General features: G+C 47.3%; 1 protein-coding gene across 50 annotated transcripts in view; it reads left to right on the top strand.

Moving 5' to 3' along the window:
- LOC110506206 (neogenin) overlaps window positions 1–25903 on the top strand; it is a 216073-nt gene that overhangs the window by 57465 nt on the left and 132705 nt on the right. For all 50 annotated transcript variants that reach the window (XM_090222960.1, XM_090222972.1, XM_090222964.1 and 47 more), the window contains exon 2: window positions 12184–12522. In XM_090222960.1, the coding sequence (XP_090079086.1) occupies window positions 12184–12522 (339 nt within the window). The remainder of the gene's footprint in view (window positions 1–12183; window positions 12523–25903) is intronic.

The following is a 25903-nucleotide window of genomic DNA, read 5'->3' as shown; positions in this document are numbered from 1 at the left end:
CATTCCTGAGTATTATGGTTAAATCTTTCCTGAACTTTCAGAGGACTTGCCAGAACCTACCAAACTATAGCACAGAGGAACAATTGGCGGAAACCCAATCTTTGAAATCCAATGCTGACAAATTGCCCGGTGGTTGACTTTGCAAGGCATACTGGACCGTATAGATTTTTTTATCTTTGTGTGTATGATTGTGTAGGAGCAGGGGCGAAGAGAATGCAATATTGTGTTTAATTAAATAATTCATAGGATATCTCATAACAGGCACATAATGTTCCTTGGTATTGAGAGAAAAAGTAAAGATAAATGTTCTTTCCTTTGTCATCTATGGTTGTTCTGGGGGAGAGGAGAAACTCTGCCCCAGTATGTGGATCCCTCTTCCTGGCCAAGTCCTCTCGATGCCCAGCACATATTTTATGGTTTTATCAAGTCCTATGAATCACCAAGCTCACTAAAAGGAAATCACGAGATCTGAGAAAAGCAATTTTTATGATTTATTCCAGGAAAGCTACATATTTCCCAAATCTCTATGGAAATTAGGCCTATCTGCCAACACATAATTGCGGTTTTGCACCTTAATGGCAAAATGATCAACATTTGTACCCACGTTCAGGAGTATTCTACATTGGATATTGGATGTTTGTTTGCAAGTGACGACTAAACTGCATTGTTTAGGCCAATCCGGGTTGGTTCTCGTCTGAGGTGTCTGTTATTGGGGTTTGAACCAAAAGGTCTGTAGGAAGCTCTGCCGACCCAGACGGTAACCCAGGGGAGAATAAAACAGATCAGAGCTGTCGATTGGCCCTTCTAGCTGACAGGTTAATGAATGGAGAGGGCAGATCTGAAGGTAGTCACGCTGAGCAGGCCTGCAGTGATAGGCCTGTAGTTCAGACAGAGCCACTACCCTCCACACCCCCTTGCCCCCCCACTGAGTCTGCTACTCCCAGCCCTGAAGGATACCCTTTATTTATTCATCCAGTTGGTTCTTTCACGCGGGGCCACCTTGGGGCAAATTTAATTGTGCACCGTCTGGGCTTTCGTTTGTCTCTCGGTCTCTGTCTCTCACACAATGGATTTCTTTGGATGGCACTTCACTGTCACAAAAGGCTAGGGAAACAATGAATTCCACCGTGTCCGTCTTGCATTTGTTGAAGATGTAATGATACCTTTGCCTGATGGCGTTGTCTGGGGCTGGTTAAAAGTGCCCTGTTCTGTCGTGTCTGACAGCTTGTCCCAGAGTCCTCCTTTTACATTTAAAAAAACCTAAAATATAGCAGATAATTGCTTCTGTTGCCATAGTACTCTTGAGTCAGAGGTCAGGGCTGTAGCAGTAACATTAAAGTAGTTGTTTTTGTAGTCTTTCTGTTGGAAGGGTTGTCAGACTCTTACACACCGGGCCTTGTTCAATCAACAGTACCCCTGCTCTGTTTGAGGCTCATGGTTGTCACTAACCTGTCCTTCAGCATTTCGTAGTGGGCCCACTGTGATGGCTGAGGAAGCAGAGGAAGAATGAGGCTTATTCAGGGTGGTTAATTAGCTTGTCCAGTGGAGGTGAGAAGTGCTTCAGTCAGAGGAATGAGCCGGTTGTTTGAAATGAACAGGATACCACAGGGATTTGCTATCTGGGAGAGACAGATTTACCTAATCCTGCCAACAGCAGTCCTCTCTCTCCTCTCGCTTTCACTTTCTCCTCCATACCACACTTATTTTCACTCTCCCCACACCCGCCCAGACACTCTCCTCTCCTGCTGCACACAGTCATCAAACACATTTGTGTCAGCCTCACTTCATTGACTAGCTCCTGGTGGGTTCCTCCCTATAGCCAGAGGATGAATCCTCTCCCGGCAGAGGCCCGCGGCGCGCCCTGGCCCGGCAGAGGCCCGCGGCGCGCCCTGGCCCGGCAGAGGCCCGCGGCGCGCCCTGGCCCGGCAGAGGCCCGCGGCGCGCCCTGGCCCGGCAGAGGCCCGCGGCGCGCCCTGGCCCGGCAGAGGCCCGCGGCGCGCCCTGGCCCGGCAGAGGCCCGCGGCGCGCCCTGGCCCGGCAGAGGCGCGCCCTGGCCCGGCAGAGGCGCGCCCTGGCCCGGCAGAGGCGCGCCCTGGCCCGGCAGAGGCGCGCCCTGGCCCGGCAGAGGCGCGCGGCGCGCCCTGGCCCGGCAGAGGCGCGCGGCGCGCCCTGGCCCGGCAGAGGCCCGCGGCGCGCCCTGGCCCGGCAGAGGCCCGCGGCGCGCCCTGGCCCGGCAGAGGCCCGCGGCGCAGCCACATGCTTGTTGTCATCCCTGCTGCTCCCCAGATAAATTGGCCTTGTATAGTGGGATTTATACAACACCTCGGGCTAAAAACTGCAAATGAAAAGATGAGTTTATTCATCATCAAACTAGTCTTGAAACAGTACAACATGTTGATTAAATACCGTATAGTGGACCCAATTGTAGCACTGTTAAAGACACTAGTTTACTGAGCCATGTTCCAAATTTTTGTCTCTTAGTGTTCTCTCTGGTTGGATTAAAATCTTCCTGTAAAGGTTTTTTTCCCCTGCACAGCTGATGTAGTCACTGTGACCCAAGGCCAGAAAGCGAACCAGCAGTGTTTTCTAACTGCCGGGGTCCGGTGGTTCGCCTCTTTTTGCCTGTAAGTAGGATGACAGAGCACCGCGAGCCGCGAGAATTGGATCCTTCCTTTCAATCTGCCAGCTGAGCCGGTGCCAACCAAGGCAGTAAAGCTGGTGTGGCCAGCCATACCAATCATTCTGTCCAGCCTTTTTATTGCTTGGTCTCCCCCACCCCTCAACAGCTATCAGAACATCCAGCTGGATCTAACGGTCAACGGGTCACATCCCCAGTACCAAACCCAGGCAGGCCTGGCATTGTTCCTGTCAGAGGGTTCACAGGGAAGGAAAGTAAAGTGGGCACATTATAGCTCCTTGAGAAGCGCTGGAGGACAGGAAAGAGCCTCCTGTACGGCAACAGTGGAGATCAATTCCATTTCTGTCCCTTTTCTTGTATTTAGGGAATTTGATCATTTTGCTGATGGCAAATACTCCCCACAGTGTAAGTTATCTTTGGGTGGAAGACTTACAATAAAAATATATATATATATATATATATTTAACTAGGCAAGTCAGTTAAGAACAAACTCTTATTTAGATGACGGCCTACGAAAAGGCCTCCTGCAGAGACGGGCTGAGATTAAAAATCCATAAATATAGGACAAAACGCACATCACGACAAGACACAACACTACATAAAGAGACCGAGACGACAACACAGCATGGTAGCAACACAACATGGCAGCAGGCCAGCAGCACAACATGGGAGCAGGACAAAACATGGTACAAACATTATTGGGCACAGACAACAGCACAAACGGCAAGAAGGTTGAGACAACAATACATCACGCGACGCAGCCTAAACTGTCAGTAAGAGTGTCCATGATTGAGTCTTTGAATGAAGAGATTGAGATAAAACTGTCAGTAAGAGTGTCCATGATTGAGTCTTTGAATGAAGAGATCCCGTTTGAGTGTTTTTTTGCAGCTCGTTCCAGTCACTAGCTGCAGCAAACTGAAGAGGAGCGACCCAGGGATGTGTGTGCTTTGGGGATCTTTTAACAGAATGTGGCTGGTAGAACGGGTGTTGTATGTGGAGGATGAGTGCTGCAGTAGATATCTCAGATAGGGGGGAGTGAGGCCTAAGAGGGTTTTATAAATAAGCATCAACCAGTGGGTCTTGCGACAGGTATACAGAGATGACCAGTTTACAGAGGAGTATAGAGTGCAGTGATGTGTCCTATAAGGAGCATTGGTGGCAAATCTGATGGCCGAATGGTAAAGAACATCTAGCCGCTCGAGAGCACCCTTACCTACCAATCTATAAATTACATCTCTGTAATCTAGCATGGGTAGGATGGTCATCTGAATCAGGGTTAGTTTGGCCTCTGGGGTGAAAGAGGAGCGATTACGATAGAGGAAACCAAGTATAGATTTAACTTAAGCCTGCAGCTTGGATATGTGCTGAGAGAAGGACAGTGTGCCATCTAGTCATACTCCCAAGTACTTGTATGAGGTAGTAAGCTCTAAACTGAGGTAGTAATCACACTGTTGGGGAGAGGGGCATTCTTCACACACTTGGTGTGTGGCTGTTTTGTGTCCAGTGAGTTGGGGGGGTAATCTAACATGGCAGGTTCTAAATATTTTTTTCATGAGACTTCTCTCATTTTATCCATTGTCACAGCTACAGCTCTACCCTCCTAATAAAATGTGTTTTTTTTTCACTCATCTCTTATTGACAGAACTTCTATCTAGTCAGTCAGTGACTACAGGTGAACGTCAGGCTCAGTTAATCGTCTGTTAGTCATCTGCACCACAGGCTTTTATAGAGGACAGGTCTGTTGTCTATTTACAGCTACTCAACTACCAACTACTCTATATAGCCACACTTCTAAGCGTTTGTTTGTTTGCTCATAGAGAACCTTTTTTATTTTTTGAAACAGCCATTTTGGTTTCAATGGACTGATCTGATTCAGTCTGAGGAGCTATAAGCCGTACCACTACCCTCCTGCTGGAAAGACAAACCCTCCCCCCTCATAGGTTTGCTCTCCAGATCACTGTTATTTCCCCACGTGTTTCCTGGTGACAGATGGGCTTGAAAACGAGTGGGATGGAGAGATGAAGGGGAGTCTGTGAAGAGGGAGGTGGCCAGACATGAAAGGGAGAGAGAGAGCGAGAGAGGGGCATTTCCAGCCTGACTAAAGAGACTGACACAGTGGGCGAAGGGACAAAGAGAGAAGAGGGAGGAAGGTGTAGAGATGTAGAAAGAGACGAGAAAGAAGAAACTGACTTCTGTTTATCTGTAGCAGCAGACCTTTCTCCTCTTATTACCAGGCATATTTCACATGTATATTCCTATATTCACCAGTCCTTACTGTTAGAAAGGATATTTTCTTGGAGCGTGTTAATTTAGCTGAAGGTCAGTGTGCTGACTCAATAAAGCAATACCATGGGGTGGATATTAGATGCTAACAAAGGGCAGTGTGACAATTTTCAAACCTCGTACCAACTATCTGTACAGTATACCAGGCCATTGAACTAGACTTTTGTTTTATTTGTACAAATACTGTGTTATAATTTTTTTTTAAACAAAATTACAAAATTTGCTCCGACGGGAAATCCTTCCAAACTGAGACGGGGAGGGCCTTTGTGGAGAGATGTTATGTTTGAGAACTCTTTCTCTTCTCTCTCGCCCTCTGTCTCTCAGGACATTCAATTCAAAGGGCTTTATTGGTAAGGGATATATCTGTTTACATTTCCCAAGAAAATGGAATAGACCATGAACAAAAGGGAATTGTAAAAGGGAAACATTAATTAACATTATATTATTTTAAAACTTTTGAGTGTAGACATTTCAAATGTTATATTATTGGCTATGTACAGTGTCGTAACAATGAGCAAGTAAGTAGTTGAAGTATGAAAGGGAATGGTCGGTTCAGGCTCAAGGATGTTGCTGTTAGTGGTCTGTTCAATATATCTCCAGCAGTTGGAGGGATGGGGGAAGGAGGCTTCCTGCTGGGGGGGGGGGGGGGCTAGGGGGACAGGGGGTCTTTGTGTGGCGGGTTAGAGACCGTCTGGTTTTCTCTGGATTTCGACATGACTTTGAGAGGTTCACCTTGGTAGCTGATGAGTATGAAACGTTATCTGTTCTGTCAAGAATTTATCAGAGGCCTATATTCCATTTTTCATGATTAAACCAGGCAGTGATGCTGTTTGATGCGAATAAGCCCACCGTTGATATGAGCAGATCTCCTCCATGTTAAATAGCCTCGACGTAGATTCTCCATCCTTGAGCTGATTAGTGTGTCACTTTAACTGACCTGACTTTGTGCCATCAAGGTCCTTCAGTTACCTTGTAAAAGCCCAACCTAAACACTACTCTGCTGAGTGAGAAGTGCACTTATAACCAAATATTATCCTGTGAATACCGCTCATACACACACACACACACACACACACACACACACACACACACACACACACACACACCTTCCCAGCCTTGTAATATCCCTGAAAGCATTTCTCAAACAGCAGCATTCAAGCATTTTTCAGCATCGGCACACGGGCCTAGTGATGTAGCACATCCATCGGTGTGAATCCACTCCTCTCCCATTCACCCGGCTCGGGGAGAAAGGGGTGCCTATCAGGACACTGCCGTAAGCCGCGCTTCCAATCCCAAACCCTTTCTGACTGCCGAGTAAAGTGGATTTCGGAAACAGCGGGACCGAGGTAACAGCCCATACTTATCAAGCAGACAACCTCATTTTCTCCCCTCTGCTCCCGGCTTGGCCAGGTCTGCAGACAGTCCATGTTTTCAAGACGAACGGTGGGCCCCACAACGCAGGGCAGAATAGATTAGACCTCGCTGCCTGTAATGCGGTTTCCTTCTGACACCTCCCATCCCTGCCCATAACACTCCTCCCCTGTAACTCCACAGCTGTGTGAAATGAAACTATTTCAGCACAGAACGATTTCAGGGCCCATAGACATAGACATTGGAAGAGTATATACGTTTGTTGTTCACTAGCTTCTCTCTGTGTTCTCAAGTAAACAATGGAGGAATAGTCTGTGGCCCTGCAGATATCAAGATATCTGTGGATTAAAATAACACAACTCTCTTCACTGGAAGAAACACATTCTCTGACTTTGTTTGCAACTCAAACATGAGGAAAGTGTTGCATCTTTTTGGCAACGACAAGTTCAGTAGTGTGTGCAACTCTCTTCTCTTTTTCCAGGTATTCCTTTGGGATGCAGTTATGAAAGCCAAAGTTAAGTTTGCCTCCGGTTGTCAAAGATTGAGACTTTTCTCTTGTAGAAGTTTTGATGGTAGAGGTGCCTTTTTTGTGTAGTTTCAAATGTAGTTTGTTGGCCTCGTTGTTGGTAGGACTCTCTCCCTGGCTGAGATGATCTTGTCCTCGAGTCTCTTCTTCTTTCTCTCCTTAACCCCACGGGGTCGTCCTCTCCTCTCCTACATCCACCTGCTTCTAAACCACTCTGTCCTCTGGCTGAGATGATCTTGTCCTCGAGTCTCTTCTTTCTCTCCTTAACCCCACGGGGTCGTCCTCTCCTCTCCTACATCCACCTGCTTCTTAACCACTCTCTCCCTGGCTGAGATGATCTTGTCCTCGAGTCTCTTCTTCTTTCTCTCCTTAACCCCACAGGGTCGTCCTCCCCTCTCCTACATCCACCTGCTTCTTAACCACTGTGTCCTCTGGCTGTAGACTGCACGGCCTCCTGGGTTTTGTTGGACAAATATCACTAAAACATTCATCCCCTCCATATTTGTTGCACTTTCAAAATGTGAAACTGCTGTTGTCAACTCTGCTATTCATTGGGAGATAGAATTGGCCTGGTTTCATCTTTTATCTGCTGTGTTTGGATTTGTAATGTTGTTTCTCAAACATTTGCTCATTAACCTTTAATGATAACCAAAAAACACTGAAATTCTGGCTGCACTGTAAAAAGTTGGATGAAAAAATGCTTACGGCTCAAGTCTATTCCCGTCTCATGGCTTTGTGCGGTGTTGTAATCCCTATGGGTCTCAGTAAGGGTGTACTGTAGACAGTTGTAAAATGTTGTTCACCCTGAGCACTGTGGTAATAGCACTGAACATACACACATTGTAAACCAACAGGAGATACAAGAAGATTCATGATGTTTATACTGGGGGGTGTGTGTTTATAATGGGGGGGGGGGGCTGATGGAATTCCTCTGTTTCCAAACCTGGTTTATGTATTTAGTTTATAGTGAAGCGCTCAGTGTCTTCACACTCTGTGATAAGCTGGCCTGCAAATATAAACTCTGTGCAGATGCTACTACGAAGACTTTTCATCACCTGGACTTACCTCGCTTCAAGCCAGCCACGTGATCCACTGATAGGCCTACACGTCCATCCACCGCTGCCAGGCTAGCCACAGAGCAGGGCGCATCCACCGCTCTCCATCCACCGCTCTCCATCCACCGCTGCCAGGCTAGCCACAGAGCAGGGCGCATCCACCGCTCTCCATCCACCACTGTCCATCCACCGCTCTCCATCCACCACTGCCAGACCTGCTGTTTTCAACTCTTGGCCATGTTCTGTTACAATCTCCACCCGGCACAGCCAGGTGGAGATTGTAACAGGACTGGCCACCCCTCACCCCTCACAGGACTGGCCACCCCTCATAGCCTGGTTCCTCTCTAGGTTTCTTCCTAGGTTTTGGCCTTTCTAGAGTTTTTCCTAGCTACCGGGCTTCTACACCTGCATTGCTTGCTGTTTGGGGTTTTACACAGGGTTTCTGTACAGCACCTTGAGATATCAGCTGATGTAAGAAGGGCTATATAAATAAATTTGATTTGATATTGTGTAGCGAGCTAGCCACAGAGCAGGGCGCTGTTGTGTAGCGAGCTAGCCACAGAGCAGGGCGCTGTTGTGTAGCGAGCTAGCCACAGAGCAGGGCGCGGTTGTGTAGCGAGCTAGCCACAGAGCAGGGCGCTGTTGTGTAGCGAGTTAGCCACAGAGCAGGGCGCTGTTGTGTAGCGAGCTAGCCACAGAGCAGGACGCTGTTGTGTAGCGAGCTAGCCACAGAGCAGGACGCTGTTGTGTAGCGAGCTAGCCACAGAGCAGGGCGCTGTTGTGTAGCGAGCTAGCCACAGAGCAGGGCGCTGTTGTGTAGCGAGCTAGCCACAGAGCAGGGCGCTGTTGTGTAGCGAGCTAGCCACAGAGCAGTGATGGCTGCTGTATTGCTCCAGCCTCTGCATCAGCAGAGCGTTGGCCACGAGATGAATGACCCTGGATTTTTTTTACAATTTTTATTTCACCTTTATTTAACCAGGTCGGCTAGTTGAAAACAAGTTCTCATTTACAACTGTGACCTGGCCAAGATAAAGCATAGCAGTGTGAACAGACAACACAGAGTTACACATGGAGTAAACAATAAACAAGTCAATAACACAGTAGAAAAAATAAAAAAAAGAGTCTATATACATTGTGTGCAAAAGGCATGAGGAAGTAGGCGAATAATTACAATTACAATTAAGTAAATTGGGTGGGCTATTTACCGATGGATTGAGTGTGTCAAAGGAAGAGGCAGCTTGTGGTCCAGCCCCACTCCAGTCTCTTTGCTCTGCTGACTAGGGATGTTGTGTGTCTGCTCTTTAAAGCATATGGTCAGCCAATTTGACACCATCGCCCTTAGAATACGCCTCGGCAGAGCCCTCTCTCTTCCACTGCTCCTGCTTCAAAGCTGCTAAAGGCGGTCATTTTGTCTCAAACGGTGTGATTTGGACCCCCAGAGCCCAGCTTCCCCAACTGTTCCAACAGCAGCTGAAGACGTAGATGATTAAGCGTGTGATGGTGCTCGAGGCCTGCTGGAGAGGACAAGTCCCAATGCAGTAGCTCCACACAGGTCTCTCTCCATCTGTCTCACAAGCCAACATATAAATACACAGCCTGCTGTTGTGCCACAGTCACAGGCCTGTCCATTATAGACACACAGGTCCGTTAGACCTATTGATGTGGTGTGATCAACCTCTTGCTACAGTAAGGAGCTTTTAAGACCACAGTCTCCATATATGTTATGACGGAACATGTGTATCTCCTTTCAGGAAGTTTACTATTTTGCTTTCCATAGTTTCTCCCCAATGGTCTTTCTAAGAGAAGAGATTCTGTCTTAACACTTAGAATAAATGGAAAAGAGAGAGCAAGCGGGAAAGACGGAGCCAGTCTCATCTTATCTGTTGTCTGTAGCTTGTGAGGTGTAGAAATTGCTCTCTGTGTTGCTTGTCCTATGAGCTACGTGTTGCTCGGTCTGTCTGCGTGCTACGTGTTGCTCGGTCTGTCTGCGTGCTACGTGTTGCTCGGTCTGTCTGCGCGCTACGTGTTGCTCGGTCTGTCCGCGTGCTACGTGTTGCTCGGTCTGTCCGCGTGCTACGTGTTGCTCGGTCTGTCTGAGTGCTACGTGTTGCTCGGTCAGTCTGCGTGCTACGTGTTGCTCGGTCTGTCTGCGTGCTACGTGTTGCTCGGTCTGTCTGCGTGCTACGTGTTGCTCGGTCTGTCTGCGTGCTACGTGTTGCTCGGTCTGTCTGCGTGCTACGTGTTGCTCGGTCTGTCTGCGTGCTACGTGTTGCTCGGTCTGTCTGCGTGCTACGTGTTGCTCGGTCTGTCTGCGTGCTACGTGTTGCTCGGTCTGTCTGCGTGCTACGTGTTGCTCGGTCTGTCTGCGTGCTACGTGTTGCTCGGTCTGTCTGCGTGCTACGTGTTGCTCGGTCTGTCTGCGTGCTACGTGTTGCTCGGTCTGTCTGCGTGCTACGTGTTGCTCGGTCTGTCTGCGTGCTACGTGTTGCTCGGTCTGTCTGCGTGCTACGTGTTGCTCGGTCTGTCTGCGTGCTACGTGTTGCTCGGTCTGTCTGCGTGCTACGTGTTGCTCGGTCTGTCTGCGTGCTACGTGTTGCTCGGTCTGTCTGCGTGCTACGTGTTGCTCGGTCTGTCTGCGTGCTACGTGTTGCTCGGTCTGTCTGCGTGCTACGGTGTTGCTCGGTGTGTCTGCGTGCTACGAGTTGCTTGTCCTATGTTGCTCTGCATGTGTTCACTGCTCATTGTTAAAAATGAATTACCCCTTTTTCTCCCCAACTTCGTGATATTGGTAGTTAGTCTTGCGTCCTCCAAAACACGACCTACCAAGTTGTACTGCTTCTTGACACAATGCTTGCTTAACCCGGTAGCCAGCCATACCAATGTTTTGGAGGAAACACTGTACACCTGGCGACCGTGTCAGCGTGCATTGTGTCCGGCCTGCCACAGGAGTTGCTAGTGCGACGCTGGGCCAAACCCAGGCCCAAACCCAGGCGACGCTGGGCCAAACCCTCCCCTATCCCAGGCGACGCTGGGCCAATTGTGCGCCACCTCATGGGTCTTCGGGTCGCGGCCGGCTGCAACACAGCCTGGGATCGAACCAGGGTCTGTAGTGACGCAGCTAGCACTAAGTTGGAGTGCCTCAGACCCCGGGGCCACTCGGTAGGCCCCCACTGGACATTGTTAGTCTGTGCTGTTATTGTAATACTTTTTAATAACCTGCCCAGGGACTTGCTATTGAAAATGATCCGGCTGACTAAAACAGTCACTTTTACTGAAACGTTGATTTAATGTGCACTGTCCCTGTAAAAATAAACTCAATAAGTCAATAGAAGAATCTATTTGTTTTAGTTTAGGGTTACCTGGCTGCAGTGAAGGGGACTGAGCGGCCATATTGCCTCTAATGAATACCATGTATAACTTCTCCATGGGAACGCGACGGGTGCAACTGGAGCTTTGAGAGAGAGAAATTACCCCCAGAAGATAAATGGCAGAACTGATGTTGCGATCATACCACAGACCTGGTAACTCTCCCTCCTTTCCTCCTCTCCTGAGATGTCACCTCCTTGGAACATAACGGCATCATTTAAACTACATTGAACATGCAGACACTTATTTTAATGCTGTTCGTTGCGTTAAAACTGGTTTCAGAATCCTTTAATTATTATTTTTCTCACCCCTGCAGAACTGATAATTGTGGGTATTTATCTAAACAATACCACTGTGTGACTCTGGGTGAATGTGTGAATTATTTATGAGGGCAAATGCAGAGCAATTGTTGTCAGTGAGGTTTACCATTACGCAGGGATAAATGGCTGGAAGAAAGCCTTCCAACACCTTCCTTTCCCTTCTCATTAAAGCACTTTTGCAGGGAGAGGGACTTGGGAACGGGATGAGATTTGTCTCTGCCTTGCCTCTTGCCAGTGAATTCTTGTGGGCTGGTTTTGGCTGTGGGTTGTCGTGAACTAGCAGGAAGACATTTTGTACTGAATTTGACATTGATTAGTTTGTGTTCAGATCTGTTTTGTACTGTCTGTTTTAAGCTTCAGTTATGAATATAGAATGTATGAGTCAGTAATTGTGTTTTGTGTGAGTCGGTGATGGTTTTGAAATGTGACTTAGTGATTGATTTGAAGTGGAATAGCAGGTGAACAGAGGTCACAGCCTAAATCTAACTGAAAATACCTGAGTTATTGTTCTAGGGCCGATACTGTTTTGCTTCCTGTCAAAGGCTGTTCAAGTCAACAAGAACGTACTGCCATAGTTGTAATTAAACAAACTAACTCCAACCCCTCTTCCTCTCTCCTCTCCAGGCACGGCGGCGAGGCCCTTCAGCCCCTTCTGGTTCTCAGTGGAGCCGTGGGACACACTGGCTGTGAGAGGTGCCCCAGCACTGCTCAACTGCTCAGCGCACAGCGGAGACCCTGCCTCAGAGCCCACTGCGCCCCAGGCCCGTGTGGAGTGGAAGAAGGATGGAACCTTCCTGGCGCCAGACGACGGGCGGCGACGTGTCCTGCCTGACGGCTCGCTGCTCATCTCTAGCGTGGTGCACTCCAAGCACAACAAGCCCGACGAGGGCACGTACCAGTGTGTGGCCACCATCGACAGCCTGGGAACCATCGCCAGCCGAACCGCCCGCCTCACCGTGGCAGGTAGGACCCATACACAGGACACATATAATACTGGGTTCTATTTCATTCTCTGGGTAAGACTGAGGAGGGAGAGAGGGAGTTGAAAGGCAGCAATAAATTATGTATGTAATGAGTGAGGAAGAGATTGAAGAAGAGGGACTGGCATACAGTGTAAATTAAAGTGCACTAATTGATCCAGGCTGACCACATTACCAGTCCTAAGAACACAGCACTGAGAAAAGGCCTCTGTTGTGAAACTCTGTTGTCCAACTGTGGTATTGGTGCTTATTTTGCTGCACTGTCTCAAACATGAGGGGGGGGTCTGGTTGTGATGTCGCTGTGGGCTCTGCAAGCTGCAGGGCTGTACAATGTGACCTTGTTTCATTTAGGTGAGAGAGCCGAGCAGAGCAGCAGGGATTATTAGGTGTTTGAGCTGGGTCTTGCCCCGAAATTCAATTTGCAGGCGGAGGAGCGCAGGAATGCAATTATGTTCTCCCTCAGCCCTGTTATGTTGGAGAGGGGGGTGTGGACGACTGGAGAGGGCCTTCATCTTCGACTCCGCCAGAGTAGCCTTCTCAGGTGTGGGTGTGAAGTCACTCTCACGGTCGATCTCTGACTGCATGTGTTATCATAACCTTTGGAGCTAATGAGCTCGACTTCGTTGAGGAGAGCGGACGACCGTTGGACGGTAGAAAAACGGCTCTACTACAGCAGTGTTTCCCAACCAGGGCTGCCTGGCCTATCTACAGGGGCTGCCTGGCCTATCTACAGGGGCTACCTGTCCAATCCTCAGGGAGTACTAGGACCCCCGGGGTTACCTGGCCTATCTACAGGGGGTACTAGGACCCCTGGGGTTACCTGGCCTATCTACAGGGGGTACTAGGACCCCTGGGGTTACCTGGCCTATCTACAGGGGGTACTAGGACCCCTGGGGTTACCTGGCCTATCCACAGGGGGTACTAGGACACCTGGGGTTACCTGGCCTATCCACAGTGTGTCTAGGACCCCCTTGGGGTACCTAGCCTATCCACAGGGGGTACTAGGACACCTGGGGGTAACTGTCCTTTCCACAGGGGGTACTAGGGCGCTTGGGGGGTACCTGGCCTATCCACAGGGGCTACTAGGACCCCTGGGGGTGCCTAGCTTCAGGGGCTACATGGACCCCTGGGGGTGCCTGGCCTATCCACGGGGGCTACTATGACCCCTGGGGGTGCCTGGCATATCCTCAGGAGGTACTCTAGGCAGAGCAGAATTCAGTTGGTGCTACAGTAACCGAAAAGATTGAACCACTGTACTACATTACCCATCATTCCATGTGGAACATTTCCTGTTTTATCACAGTGAAGACTGTTCTACCTAGTGTCTGTTCTACCTAGTGTCTGTTCTACCTAGTGTCTGTTCTACCTAGTGTCTGTTCTACCTAGTGTCTGTTCTACCTAGTGTCTGTTCTACCTAGTGTCTGTTCTACCTAGTGTCTGTTCTACCTAGTGTCTGTTCTACCTAGTGTCTGTTCTACCTAGTGTCTGTTCTACCTAGTGTCTGTTCTACCTAGTGTCTGTTTTACCTAGTGTCTGTTTTATCACAGTGAAGACTGTTCTACCTAGTGTCTGTTTTACCTAGTGTCTGTTTTATCACAGTGAAGACTTCTACCTAGTGTCTGTTTTACCTAGTGTCTGTTTTATCACAGTGAAGACTGTTCTACCTAGTGTCTGTTTTACCTAGTGTCTGTTTTACCTAGTGTCTGTTTTACCTAGTGTCTGTTTTACCTAGTGTCTGTTTTACCTAGTGTCTGTTTTACCTAGTGTCTGTTTTACCTAGTGTCTGTTCTACCTAGTGTCTGTTTTACCTAGTGTCTGTTTTATCACAGTGAAGACTGTTCTACCTAGTGTCTGTTTTACCTAGTGTCTGTTTTATCACAGTGAAGACTGTTCTACCTAGTGTCTGTTCTACCTAGTGTCTGTTTTACCTAGTGTCTGTTTTATCACAGTGAAGACTGTTCTACCTAGTGTCTGTTTTACCTAGTGTCTGTTTTATCACAGTGAAGACTGTTCTACCTAGTGTCTGTTTTACCTAGTGTCTGTTTTATCACAGTGAAGACTGTTCTACCTAGTGTCTGTTCTACCTAGTGTCTGTTCTACCTAGTGTCTGTTCTACCTAGTGTCTGTTTTACCTAGTGTCTGTTTTACCTAGTGTCTGTTTTATCACAGTGAAGACTGTTCTACCTAGTGTCTGTTTTACCTAGTGTCTGTTTTACCTAGAGTCTGTTTTACCTAGTGTCTGTTTTATCACAGTGAAGACTGTTCTACCTAGTGTCTGTTTTACCTAGTGTCTGTTTTACCTAGTGTCTGTTTTATCACAGTGAAGACTGTTCTACCTAGTGTCTGTTTTACCTAGTGTCTGTTTTATCACAGTGAAGACTGTTCTACCTAGTGTCTGTTTTACCTAGTGTCTGTTTTATCACAGTGAAGACTGTTTTACCTAGTGTCTGTTCTACCTAGTGTCTGTTTTATCACAGTGAAGACTGTTCTACCTAGTGTCTGTTTTACCTAGTGTCTGTTTTACCTAGTGTCTGTTTTATCACAGTGAAGACTGTTCTACCTAGTGTCTGTTTTACCTAGTGTCTGTTTTATCACAGTGAAGACTGTTCTACCTAGTGTCTGTTTTACCTAGTGTCTGTTTTACCTAGTGTTTGTTTTACCTAGTGTCTGTTCTACCTAGTGTCTGTTCTACCTAGTGTCTGTTTTACCTAGTGTCTGTTTTATCACAGTGAAGACTGTTCTACCTAGTGTCTGTTTTACCTAGTGTCTGTTTTACCTAGTGTCTGTTTTATCACAGTGAAGACTGTTCTACCTAGTGTCTGTTCTACCTAGTGTCTGTTCTACCTAGTGTCTGTTTTACCTAGTGTCTGTTTTATCACAGTGAAGACTGTTCTACCTAGTGTCTGTTTTATCACAGTGAAGACTGTTCTACCTAGTGTCTGTTTTACCTAGTGTCTGTTTTACCTAGTGTCTGTTTTATCACAGTGAAGACTGTTCTACCTAGTGTCTGTTTTACCTAGTGTCTGTTTTATCACAGTGAAGACTGTTCTACCTAGTGTCTGTTCTACCTAGTGTCTGTTTTACCTAGTGTCTGTTTTACCTAGTGTCTGTTTTACCTAGTGTCTGTTTTACCTAGTGTCTGTTCTACCTAGTGTCTGTTTTACCTAGTGTCTGTTCTACCTAGTGTCTGTTCTACCTAGTGTCTGTTCTACCTAGTGTCTGTTTTACCTAGTGTCTGTTTTACCTAGTGTCTGTTTTACCTAGTGTCTGTTTTACCTAGTGTCTGTTTTATCACAGTGAAGACTGTTCTCCCTAGTGTCTGTTTTACCTAGTGTCTGTTCTACCTAGTGTCTGTTCTACCTAGTGTCTGTTTTACCTAGTGTCTGTTTTACCTAGTGTCTGTTTTATCACAGTGAAGACTGTTCTACCTAGTGTCTGTTTTACCTAGTGTCTGTTTTACCTAGTGTCTGTTTCATCACAGTGAAGACTGTTCTACCTAGTGTCTGTTTTACCTAGTGTCTGTTTTACCTAGTGTCTGTTTTATCACAGTGAAGACTGTTCTCCCTAGTGTCTGTTTTACCTAGTGTCTGTTTTACCTAGTGTCTGTTTTACCTAGTGTCTGTTCTACCTAGTGTCTGTTTTACCTAGTGTCTGTTTTATCACAGTGAAGACTGTTCTACCTAGTGTCTGTTTTACCTAGTGTCTGTTCTACCTAGTGTCTGTTTTACCTAGTGTCTGTTTTACCTAGTGTCTGTTTTATCACAGTGAAGACTGTTCTACCTAGTGTCTGTTTTACCTAGTGTCTGTTTTACCTAGTCTGTTTTACCTAGTGTCTGTTTCATCACAGTGAAGACTGTTCTACCTAGTGTCTGTTTTACCTAGTGTCTGTTTTATCACAGTGAAGACTGTTCTACCTAGTGTCTGTTTTACCTAGTGTCTGTTTTATCACAGTGAAGACTGTTCTACCTAGTGTCTGTTTTACCTAGTGTCTGTTTTACCTAGTGTCTGTTTTATCACAGTGAAGACTGTTCTACCTAGTGTCTGTTTTACCTAGTGTCTGTTTTACCTAGTGTCTGTTTTATCACAGTGAAGACTGTTCTACCTAGTGTCTGTTTTACCTAGTGTCTGTTTTATCACAGTGAAGACTGTTCTACCTAGTGTCTGTTTTACCTAGTGTCTGTTCTACCTAGTGTCTGTTTTACCTAGTGTCTGTTCTACCTAGTGTCTGTTTTACCTAGTGTCTGTTTTACCTAGTGTCTGTTTTATCACAGTGAAGACTGTTCTACCTAGTGTCTGTTTTACCTAGTGTCTGTTTTATCACAGTGAAGACTGTTCTACCTAGTGTCTGTTCTACCTAGTGTCTGTTTTACCTAGTGTCTGTTTTATCACAGTGAAGACTGTTCTACCTAGTGTCTGTTCTACCTAGTGTCTGTTCTACCTAGTGTCTGTTCTACCTAGTGTCTGTTTTACCTAGTGTCTGTTTTATCACAGTGAAGACTGTTCTACCTAGTGTCTGTTTTACCTAGTGTCTGTTTTATCACAGTGAAGACTGTTCTACCTAGTGTCTGTTTTACCTAGTGTCTGTTTTATCACAGTGAAGACTGTTCTACCTAGTGTCTGTTTTACCTAGTGTCTGTTTTACCTAGTGTCTGTTTTATCACAGTGAAGACTGTTCTACCTAGTGTCTGTTCTACCTAGTGTCTGTTTTACCTAGTGTCTGTTTTATCACAGTGAAGACTGTTTTACCTAGTGTCTGTTTTACCTAGTGTCTGTTTTATCACAGTGAAGACTGTTCTACCTAGTGTCTGTTCTACCTAGTGTCTGTTCTACCTAGTGTCTGTTCTACCTAGTGTCTGTTTTACCTAGTGTCTGTTTTACCTAGAGTCTGTTCCACCTAGTGTCTGTTTTATCACAGTGAAGACTGTTCTACCTAGTGTCTGTTTTACCTAGTGTCTGTTCCACCTAGTGTCTGTTCTTTCTACCTAGTGTCTGTCAAAGGTTGCTTTCTAATCTATACTGCTGAAAAGAGGCTACCTGAAAGCATTCATTCCGTGATGGTTTTAGCCTATAGAATTGCCGCTGTGATCCAATGACACATGCATGATATGTCATTGTCTTTAGGCCTTTCAATGTTAACACTGTGATGCGATGGGACACTGAATAAACGATGGCGTCAGATGACTTGACATTGTTTGCAGCCCGCGGAAGGTGTGTGTGTCCACAGCTATCCCCTACTCCACTCGATCACATGGACTGACCAGGCACTATCATCATGGGAAATCTCCTGACCTATCAGGTCACACTGCCGCATCAAAATAATCAACCTCAAGAGAGCGTGCATGTCTGCGTGCGTGTGTGTGTGTGTGTGTGTGTGTGTGTGGCTTCATGGTATCTGGTGTAGTCTGACTCTGTACAGCCATCCATCAATCTGTGTCAGTGTGGTCAGTGCATGTTTTATGTAGACAGCAGCACTCTGAGGGAAAGGGCCTAGGATCAGGTCCTGCTATAAAACGATACAACCACAGAGTCAATGAGATTCACCCGGGTCAACTGTTATGGGATTTAAATCCATTTTACAGAGGCCTAGAGCTGGGCTATATCTACTACTTGTCCTTGCAAAGGCATAGAGCTGGGCTACATCTCCTACTTGTCCTTACAGAGGCATAGAGCTGGGCTACATCTCCTACTTGTCCTTACAGAGGCATAGAGCTGGGCTACATCTCCTACTTGTCCCACATACAGTGCCCGCTGTAATTATTCGGACAGATGAGGCATTTTGGACTCTATACTCCAAAACTTTGGATTTAAAATCAATGGCTATGAAGTTCAAGTGCAGACTGTCAGCTTTAATTTGAGAGTTTTTCCATCCATGTCAGGTGAACTGTTTAGAAAGGACACATTCCAACATTTTGTACACAGTCCCCACATTTATAGGGAGTCAAAGTATTGGGACAAATTCACTTATGTGTATTAAAGTAGTGAAAATGTTGTATTTGGCCGCATATTAATATAATGCAATGACTACATCAGGCTTGTGACTCTACACAACTCTACACTCTCTGTTGGATAATTTGCTGGTTTTGGTTGTTTCAGATTATTTGGTGTCCAGTAGAAATGAATGGTAAATAATGCATTGTTATTTTTTTTATTGTAAATAAACATGTTTCTAAACTCTTCTACATTAATGTGGATACTACCATGATTACGGATAATCCAGAATGAATCGTGAATGATGATGAGTGAGAAAGATGGACGCACAAATATACCCCCAGGACATGCTAGCCTCTCACCATTACAATAACAGGGAGGTTAGCATTTTATATCATACCCCCAAGACATGCTACCCTCTCACCATTACAACAACAGGGGAGGTTAGCATTTTATATCATACCCCCAAGACATGCTACCCTCTCACCATTACAATAACAGGGGAGGTTAGCATTTTATCATACCCCCAAGACATGCTACCCTCTCACCATTACAATAACAGGGGAGGTTAGCATTTTATATCATACCCCCAAGACATGCTACCCTCTCACTATTACAATAACAGGGGAGGTTAGCATTTTATATCATACCCCCAAGACATGCTAGCCTCTCACCATTACAATAACAGGGGAGGTTAGCATTTTATATCATACCCCCAAGACATGCTACCCTCTCACCATTACAATAACAGGGGAGGTTAGCATTTTATATCATACCCCCAAGACATGCTACCCTCTCACCATTCCAATTACAGGGGAGGTTAGCATTTTATATCATACCCCCAAGACATGCTACCCTCTCACCATTACAATAACAGGGGAGGTTAGCATTTTATATCATACCCCCAAGACATGCTACCCTCTCACCATTACAATAACAGGGGAGGTTAGCATTTTTGTGGGGTATGATATTTGTGCGTCTAACGTTCTCACTCATCATTATTATCTGTCATCGTGGTAGCATCCACATTTTTGGCTTGCATGCAGACACACACACATCCTGCCCACGTCGCCCAATGATCAGTCTCCAGCTGGCTGTCAGGTTGGCAATAGAAAGGTTAATTGCGATGTGGCGGGAGCAAGCCATTACAGTGGAGAACGGCCTGGAAATGGGGTCGTGGGTGCGACCTCTGAGATGTAATGGCGATAGCGGGCGCGGCACGCTGACAAATGCAGGGAGTAATATCAGTGATTGATGGGAGGAAGGCATGTCATTCCCCTGATCCCTCTAGAGAAGTATTTGCTTCAATACCCCACCCCCCTCCTGTCTGTCTGTCTGTCCTCTCTCATCTCTCCCACTCTAGTTTAGGGCTGGGCGATATGGCCAAAATATATCACTGTATTTAAAAAAAAAAAAAGAAGACGGTATTTGACTTTTGTTTTTGAATAATAAAAGTTGTACATTTGCTTTGAGTAGTGAGCGACACTAGGGGTGGCAAGTGATTTCAATGAGTCTTTGTCCATTCTGATTGTTTTATATTGTTCAATTCAACCCAAACTCATTTTCAGTATTATCATACGTTTCCTGCACTCATTTGACACAACTTCTACACTGCCATGTAGGGCTGCACGATATGGGCAGACAAGGCATTCATTTTAACCAAATGTTGCATTTGCGATTTGACTTGTAATTTAGAGCTAAACGCTTGGGTGAACTGTTGGAATCATGGAAATGGAATGATTATTCTAATTCTATAGTTAAAATAAAAATAGTGGGCACTTTAACTAGTGTGGTTTGACATGAAAATGAAAAATGCCAGGGAGGAGTTATTGTCACAGGGTAGGAACCAAAGTGTTGATAAGTGTTCACTAGAGAGCTACATTGAATGTTTTCTCTTAGCTGCTTCATGTAGCTAACGTATTCCTCTTTTATTTAGAAGACTGTTGCACAAACAACATGCTGATTTACGTCTACGCCATCACTGGTATTATCAGGCTGTATAGAAAAGTATGTTTGTTCTGACTCAGTACATGTATTATCTAGCTAGCATTAATAAATGCCCAACTTTAGGCCCAACTTTCTAAGAAAAGACAAACTAGCTGTTTGCAGATGTAAGAAACACAAACTAATAGTGTCATTACAGAACGCTAGTGGATTAATATTAAGAACAGCGTATCACTTTTAACAAAGCAAAGTTAAAAAAAACTAAACCAATCTGTGCATCAATACTGGTATATCGTAAAATATGGTATTATACGGTATATCACCCAGCGCTACTCTAGTTTCACTCCCTCACACCATTCTCTCACTACCCCTCCCACCATTCTCTCACTCTACCCCTCACACCATTCTCTCATTCTACCCCTCACACCATTCTGTCTCTCATGCTACCCCTCACACCATTCTGTTTCTCTACCCCTCACCATTCTTTCACTCTATCCATCACACCATTCTAGTTTTCATCATTCCCATCCCTCTCCACCATCCTTCTTTTTTCTCATTCCCCCTGTTTAAATTTTTTTATTTATTTAAATTGAACCTTTATTTAAATAGGCAAGTGAGTTAAGAACAAATTCTTATTTACATTGATGGCCGGTACAGTAGGTTAACTGCCTTGTTCAGGGGTACAGTAGGTTAACTGCCTTGTTCAGGGGAACAGTGGGTTAACTGCCTTGTTCAGGGGTACAGTGGGTTAACTGCCTTGTTCAGGGGAACAGTGGGTTAACTGCCTTGTTCAGGGGAACAGTGGGTTAACTGCCTTGTTCAGGGGAACAGTGGGTTAACTGCCTTGTTCAGGGGAACAGTGGGTTAACTGCCTTGTTCAGGGGAACAGTGGGTTAACTGCCTTGTTCAGGGGAACAGTGGGTTAACTGCCTTGTTCAGGGGTACAGTGGGTTAACTGCCTTGTTCAGGGGTACAGTGGGTTAACTGCCTTGTTCAGGGGAACAGTGGGTTAACTGCCTTGCTCAGGGGAACAGTGGGTTAACTGCCCTGCTCAGGGGAACAGTGGGTTAACTGCCTTGTTCAGGGGAACAGTGGGTTAACTGCCTTGTTCAGGGGAACAGTGGGTTAACTGCCTTGTTCAGGGGTACAGTGGGTTAACTGCCTTGTTCAGGGGTACAGTGGGTTAACTGCCTTGTTCAGGGGAACAGTGGGTTAACTGCCTTGCTCAGGGGAACAGTGGGTTAACTGCCCTGCTCAGGGGAACAGTGGGTTAACTGCCTTGTTCAGGGGAACAGTGGGTTAACTGCCTTGTTCAGGGGAACAGTGGGTTAACTGCCTTGTTCAGGGGAACAGTGGGTTAACTCCCTTGTTCAGGGGAACAGTGGGTTAACTGCCTTGTTCAGGGGAACAGTGGGTTAACTGCCTTGTTCAGGGGAACAGTGGGTTAACTGCCTTGTTCAGGGGAACAGTGGGTTAACTGCCTTGTTCAGGGGTACTGTGGGTTAACTGCCTTGTTCAGGGGAACAGTGGGTTAACTGCCTTGTTCAGGGGAACAGTGGGTTAACTGCCTTGTTCAGGGGAACAGTGGGTTAACTGCCTTGTTCAGGGGTACAGTGGGTTAACTGCCTTGTTCAGGGGTACAGTGGGTTAACTGCCTTGTTCAGGGGTACAGTGGGTTAACTGCCTTGTTCAGGGGTACAGTGGGTTAACTGCCTTGTTCAGGGGAACAGTAGGTTAACTGCCTTGTTCAGGGGCAGAACAACATATGTTTTACCTTGTCAGCTTGGGGATTCGATCCAGCAACCTTTCGGTTACAGGCCCAACGCTCTAACCACTAGGCGGCCTGCCGCCCCTGTTCTCCCCTCTATTTCTGTTTCTTCGTGTGTGTGTGTGTGTGTGTGGATAGAAGTCATAGCCACACACACAGATGGGGGTGGATTATAGCGTCCCTTGGCTAGGCAGCGTCATGTATTCAGCCTACAAGAGAGGGAGGGGAGCGAGAGGAGGGGGGGGGGGGGGGCGAGAGGGGGGGGGGGGGTGTAGGGAGAGTGAGAGGGGGACAGGAGGAGGAGAGGGAGGGGAGAGGCAATAAGGCGGGGTGTGAGACTCCAGTAATGAGAATCCCTTCTCGCCCTGCCTAGTCTGCTCCCACACATCCTCCCTGCTCTCCGCCACAACGCCAGACTCTCTTTGAACTCATCCCCTTGAGACTGCTTTAGGTGAGCCGCTCAGCCGCACCCCACCACAGAACAACGGGGGCACCCCAAAAGGAGACCTAATCTCTCTGTCCCGGTCCACCTTCCCTCTCTTGTCGATTTATTTTTATTTTTTATACCCCTTCTTGGTCGTCCCAGAAAATGGAATGATCACTCTTAGTTACTGTCACTCCTCGACCATGAGATTACAAAGGGACAGTCAGAGACACTTGTCAGTGTTGTTCAACATCCTCCCTGCCTTAGAGATGGTTACCACCCCCTACAGGAGTCGAAGCTGTAAGGTATAAAAACACGACTGTGTAATTTCTGTCATATTTATTACACATTTAGTGAGCTCGCAGATTTTAATCGATTTTGGAAAAAATGTAAGTATTTAGGGGGGTCTTGTGCAGGTTCTTTGACTCGTGAGATTCTTGAATATTTTTTTTCTGTATTTCTTTGAATCCCTTGTCTGTCCCTGGGAGGTGGCACTTCCAAAATGGTGGCCAACCGAGGTAATACTTGTATTGCTGGAAGCTTCTTTAGTGTTCAACTAGGACAGGCAATTATACACACACATACACCTCCCTCTACTCTCATACCAGTGACCTACCATCTCAGAGGGGTCTGAGCTATTCCCTGAGCTGTCCACATCCCTCCCTCTCAATCAATCAGCTTTTCCTCTCTTTCTCCCTCTCCCTCTCTCTCTCCCTCTCTCTCTCTATACCCCTCTCTCTACCTCTCTCCCTCTATATCTCTCTCTATACCTCTCTCTCTATATATACCTCTACCTCCCTCTCTCTTTACCTCCCTCTCTCTACATCTACCTCTACCTTCTCACTCACTCAATTTGGGATCAACACATCGTAGCTGCCTCACACAGCCCCATTTCACAGTTCCACAGAGACTGTCCCCAAGTCATCAAACACAACACAATAAACAAACCGTGGTGAATCCTCCCAATCACTACTGCAGCCCCCAGTGAAACGCACCACTAAGGATTCAGAATATGAACCACCACAGAAATCCCACACTCCTCCTTAAAGATGCTCTATGCAGAAATCACTCCATTTCCTGGTTGCTAAAATTCTAGTAGTTTGGCTAATTTCAGTGTGTTAATAAACAAGCATTCATTGTGTAAGGAATCATTGTACCGTCTAAACCGCTGTGAAGTATATTTTACACAACCAAACATTGTATTTTCAGCTGTTTGAAACTGGTGTATAAAACCCAATGTAAAAGATGCAAAAACCAAACTTCAGAACGGGAAGCATAGAAATAGCACACACAGAACACATCTACCGCTTCTTAGTCTTGCTTTCAACGGGAATGAAAGATCTATAACTCACATTTCTATGTGAATTTGGTCATATCGCCCGAAAAGTTCTACATTGTAGCTTTAATGATGCTGCCGCTGATTGGTTGGATTGATGTCGAGGTCGTCGTCATGACAAAGGGCTCCGACCTGGAAACCAGTTCAGGGTCACATCAACCTTATATTACACCAATTCTCCTCTGTCACCGACGAGTTAGTGTACCAGAGATAGTGTTAGATATGAATTTAGAGTAGGACCGGCGGTGGAGCAGGACCGGCGGTGGAGCAGGGTGGAGCAGGGTGGAGCAGGACCGGCGGTGGAGCAGGGTGGAGCAGGACCGGCGGTGGAGCAGGGTAGAGCAGGACCGGCGGTGGAGCAGGGTAGAGCAGGACCGGCGGTGGAGCAGGACCGGCGGTGGAGCAGGACCGGCGGTGGAGCAGGACCGGCGGTGGAGCAGGGTGGAGCAGGGTGGAGCAGGACCGGCGGTAGAGCAGGACCGGCGGTGGAGCAGGACCGGCGGTAAGAGCAGGACCGGCGGTGGAGCAGGACCGGCGGTGGAGCAGGGTGGAGCAGGGTGGAGCAGGACCGGCGGTGGAGCAGGGTGGAGCAGGGTGGAGCAGGACCGGCGGTGGAGCAGGACCGGCGGTGGAGCGAGAGACATGGAGACAGACGGACAGGGAAGAAGGAAGAGATGGAAGTTTCAGGACTGGATTTATTCAGTATGGACATGACAGCCTCCATTTTCTTTCCATCCACTGACTGATTGGGTCCACTGGCCCCGTGGAGTGGCTGACTGAGTTACCGCTGTATCTCTGCTGTCCAGACACCAGGCACAATTACACTGCCTGTGTGTGTGCCTGCCTGCCTGTGTGTGTGCCTGCCTGCCTGTGTGTGCATGCCTGCCTGTGTGTGCCTGCCTGCCTGTGTGTGCCTGCCTGCCTGTGTGTGCCTGTGTGCCTGCCTGCCTGCCTGTGTGCCTGCCTGTGTCTGTGCCTGCCTGCCTGCGTTGGTGCAGGCATGCTGCTTGTCTGCGTTGGTGCAGGCGTGCTGCTTGTCTGCGTTGGTGCAGGCGTGCTGCTTGTCTGCGTTGGTGCAGGCGTGCTGCTTGTCTGCGTTGGTGCAGGCGTGCTGCTTGTCTGCGTTGGTGCAGGCGTGCTGCTTGTCTGCGTTGGTGCAGGCGTGCTGCTTGTCTGCGTTGGTGCAGGCGTGCTGCTTGTCTGCGTTGGTGCAGGCGTGCTGCTTGTCTGCGTTGGTGCAGGCGTGCTGCTTGTCTGCGCTGGTGCAGGCGTGCTGCTTGTCTGTGTTGGTGCAGGCGTGCTGCTTGTCTGTGTTGGTGCAGGCGTGCTGCTTGTCTGCGTTGGTGCAGGCGTGCTGCTTGTCTGCGCTGGTGCAGGCGTGCTGCTTGTCTGCGTTGGTGCAGGCGTGCTGCTTGTCTGTGTTGGTGCAGGCGTGCTGCTTGTCTGCGTTGGTGCAGGCGTGCTGCTTGTCTGCGTTGGTGCAGGCGTGCTGCTTGTCTGCGTTGGTGCAGGCGTGCTGCTTGTCTGCGTTGGTGCAGGCGTGCTCTGCATTTTGGTTCACCTGCTCAGACTTAATTTGAATCTGCACACATTATGTATTCTGAAAAACAACGCTGAATGTCTGCTATCACCACTCTGTAACACTGAGGTAAAACATGGGCGTTTCAACACTGCTAATGTATTCATGCTAATTCAATGCATGTTGTGTCATGAGAGATGCATGTGACCCATTCATTTAACATAGAGCTCCACAGTCTTGTATGTGGATGTAGGTGGTAAGTGACATCTTAAAACAACACCTGTTCTGTATTTACGTGCTGGACTGTCTGTTATTGTCGCTGTTAAAATCGTGGATGTGGTCAAAGGGCAAGTTGCCACAGCAACCTAACTGACAGCATTATGTCAGCTCAACCTGCACTGGGGACTTAGGGGACAACCCTGAACCTGCACTGGGGACTTAGGGG

The sequence above is a fragment of the Oncorhynchus mykiss genome, chromosome 26, assembly GCF_057628025.1.
Source record: "Oncorhynchus mykiss isolate SJ-2025 chromosome 26, ASM5762802v1, whole genome shotgun sequence".
NCBI lineage: Eukaryota > Metazoa > Chordata > Actinopteri > Salmoniformes > Salmonidae > Oncorhynchus > Oncorhynchus mykiss.
Note: the sequence above shows the minus strand (reverse complement) of the source record. Positions and strands in the feature narration are given on the sequence as shown.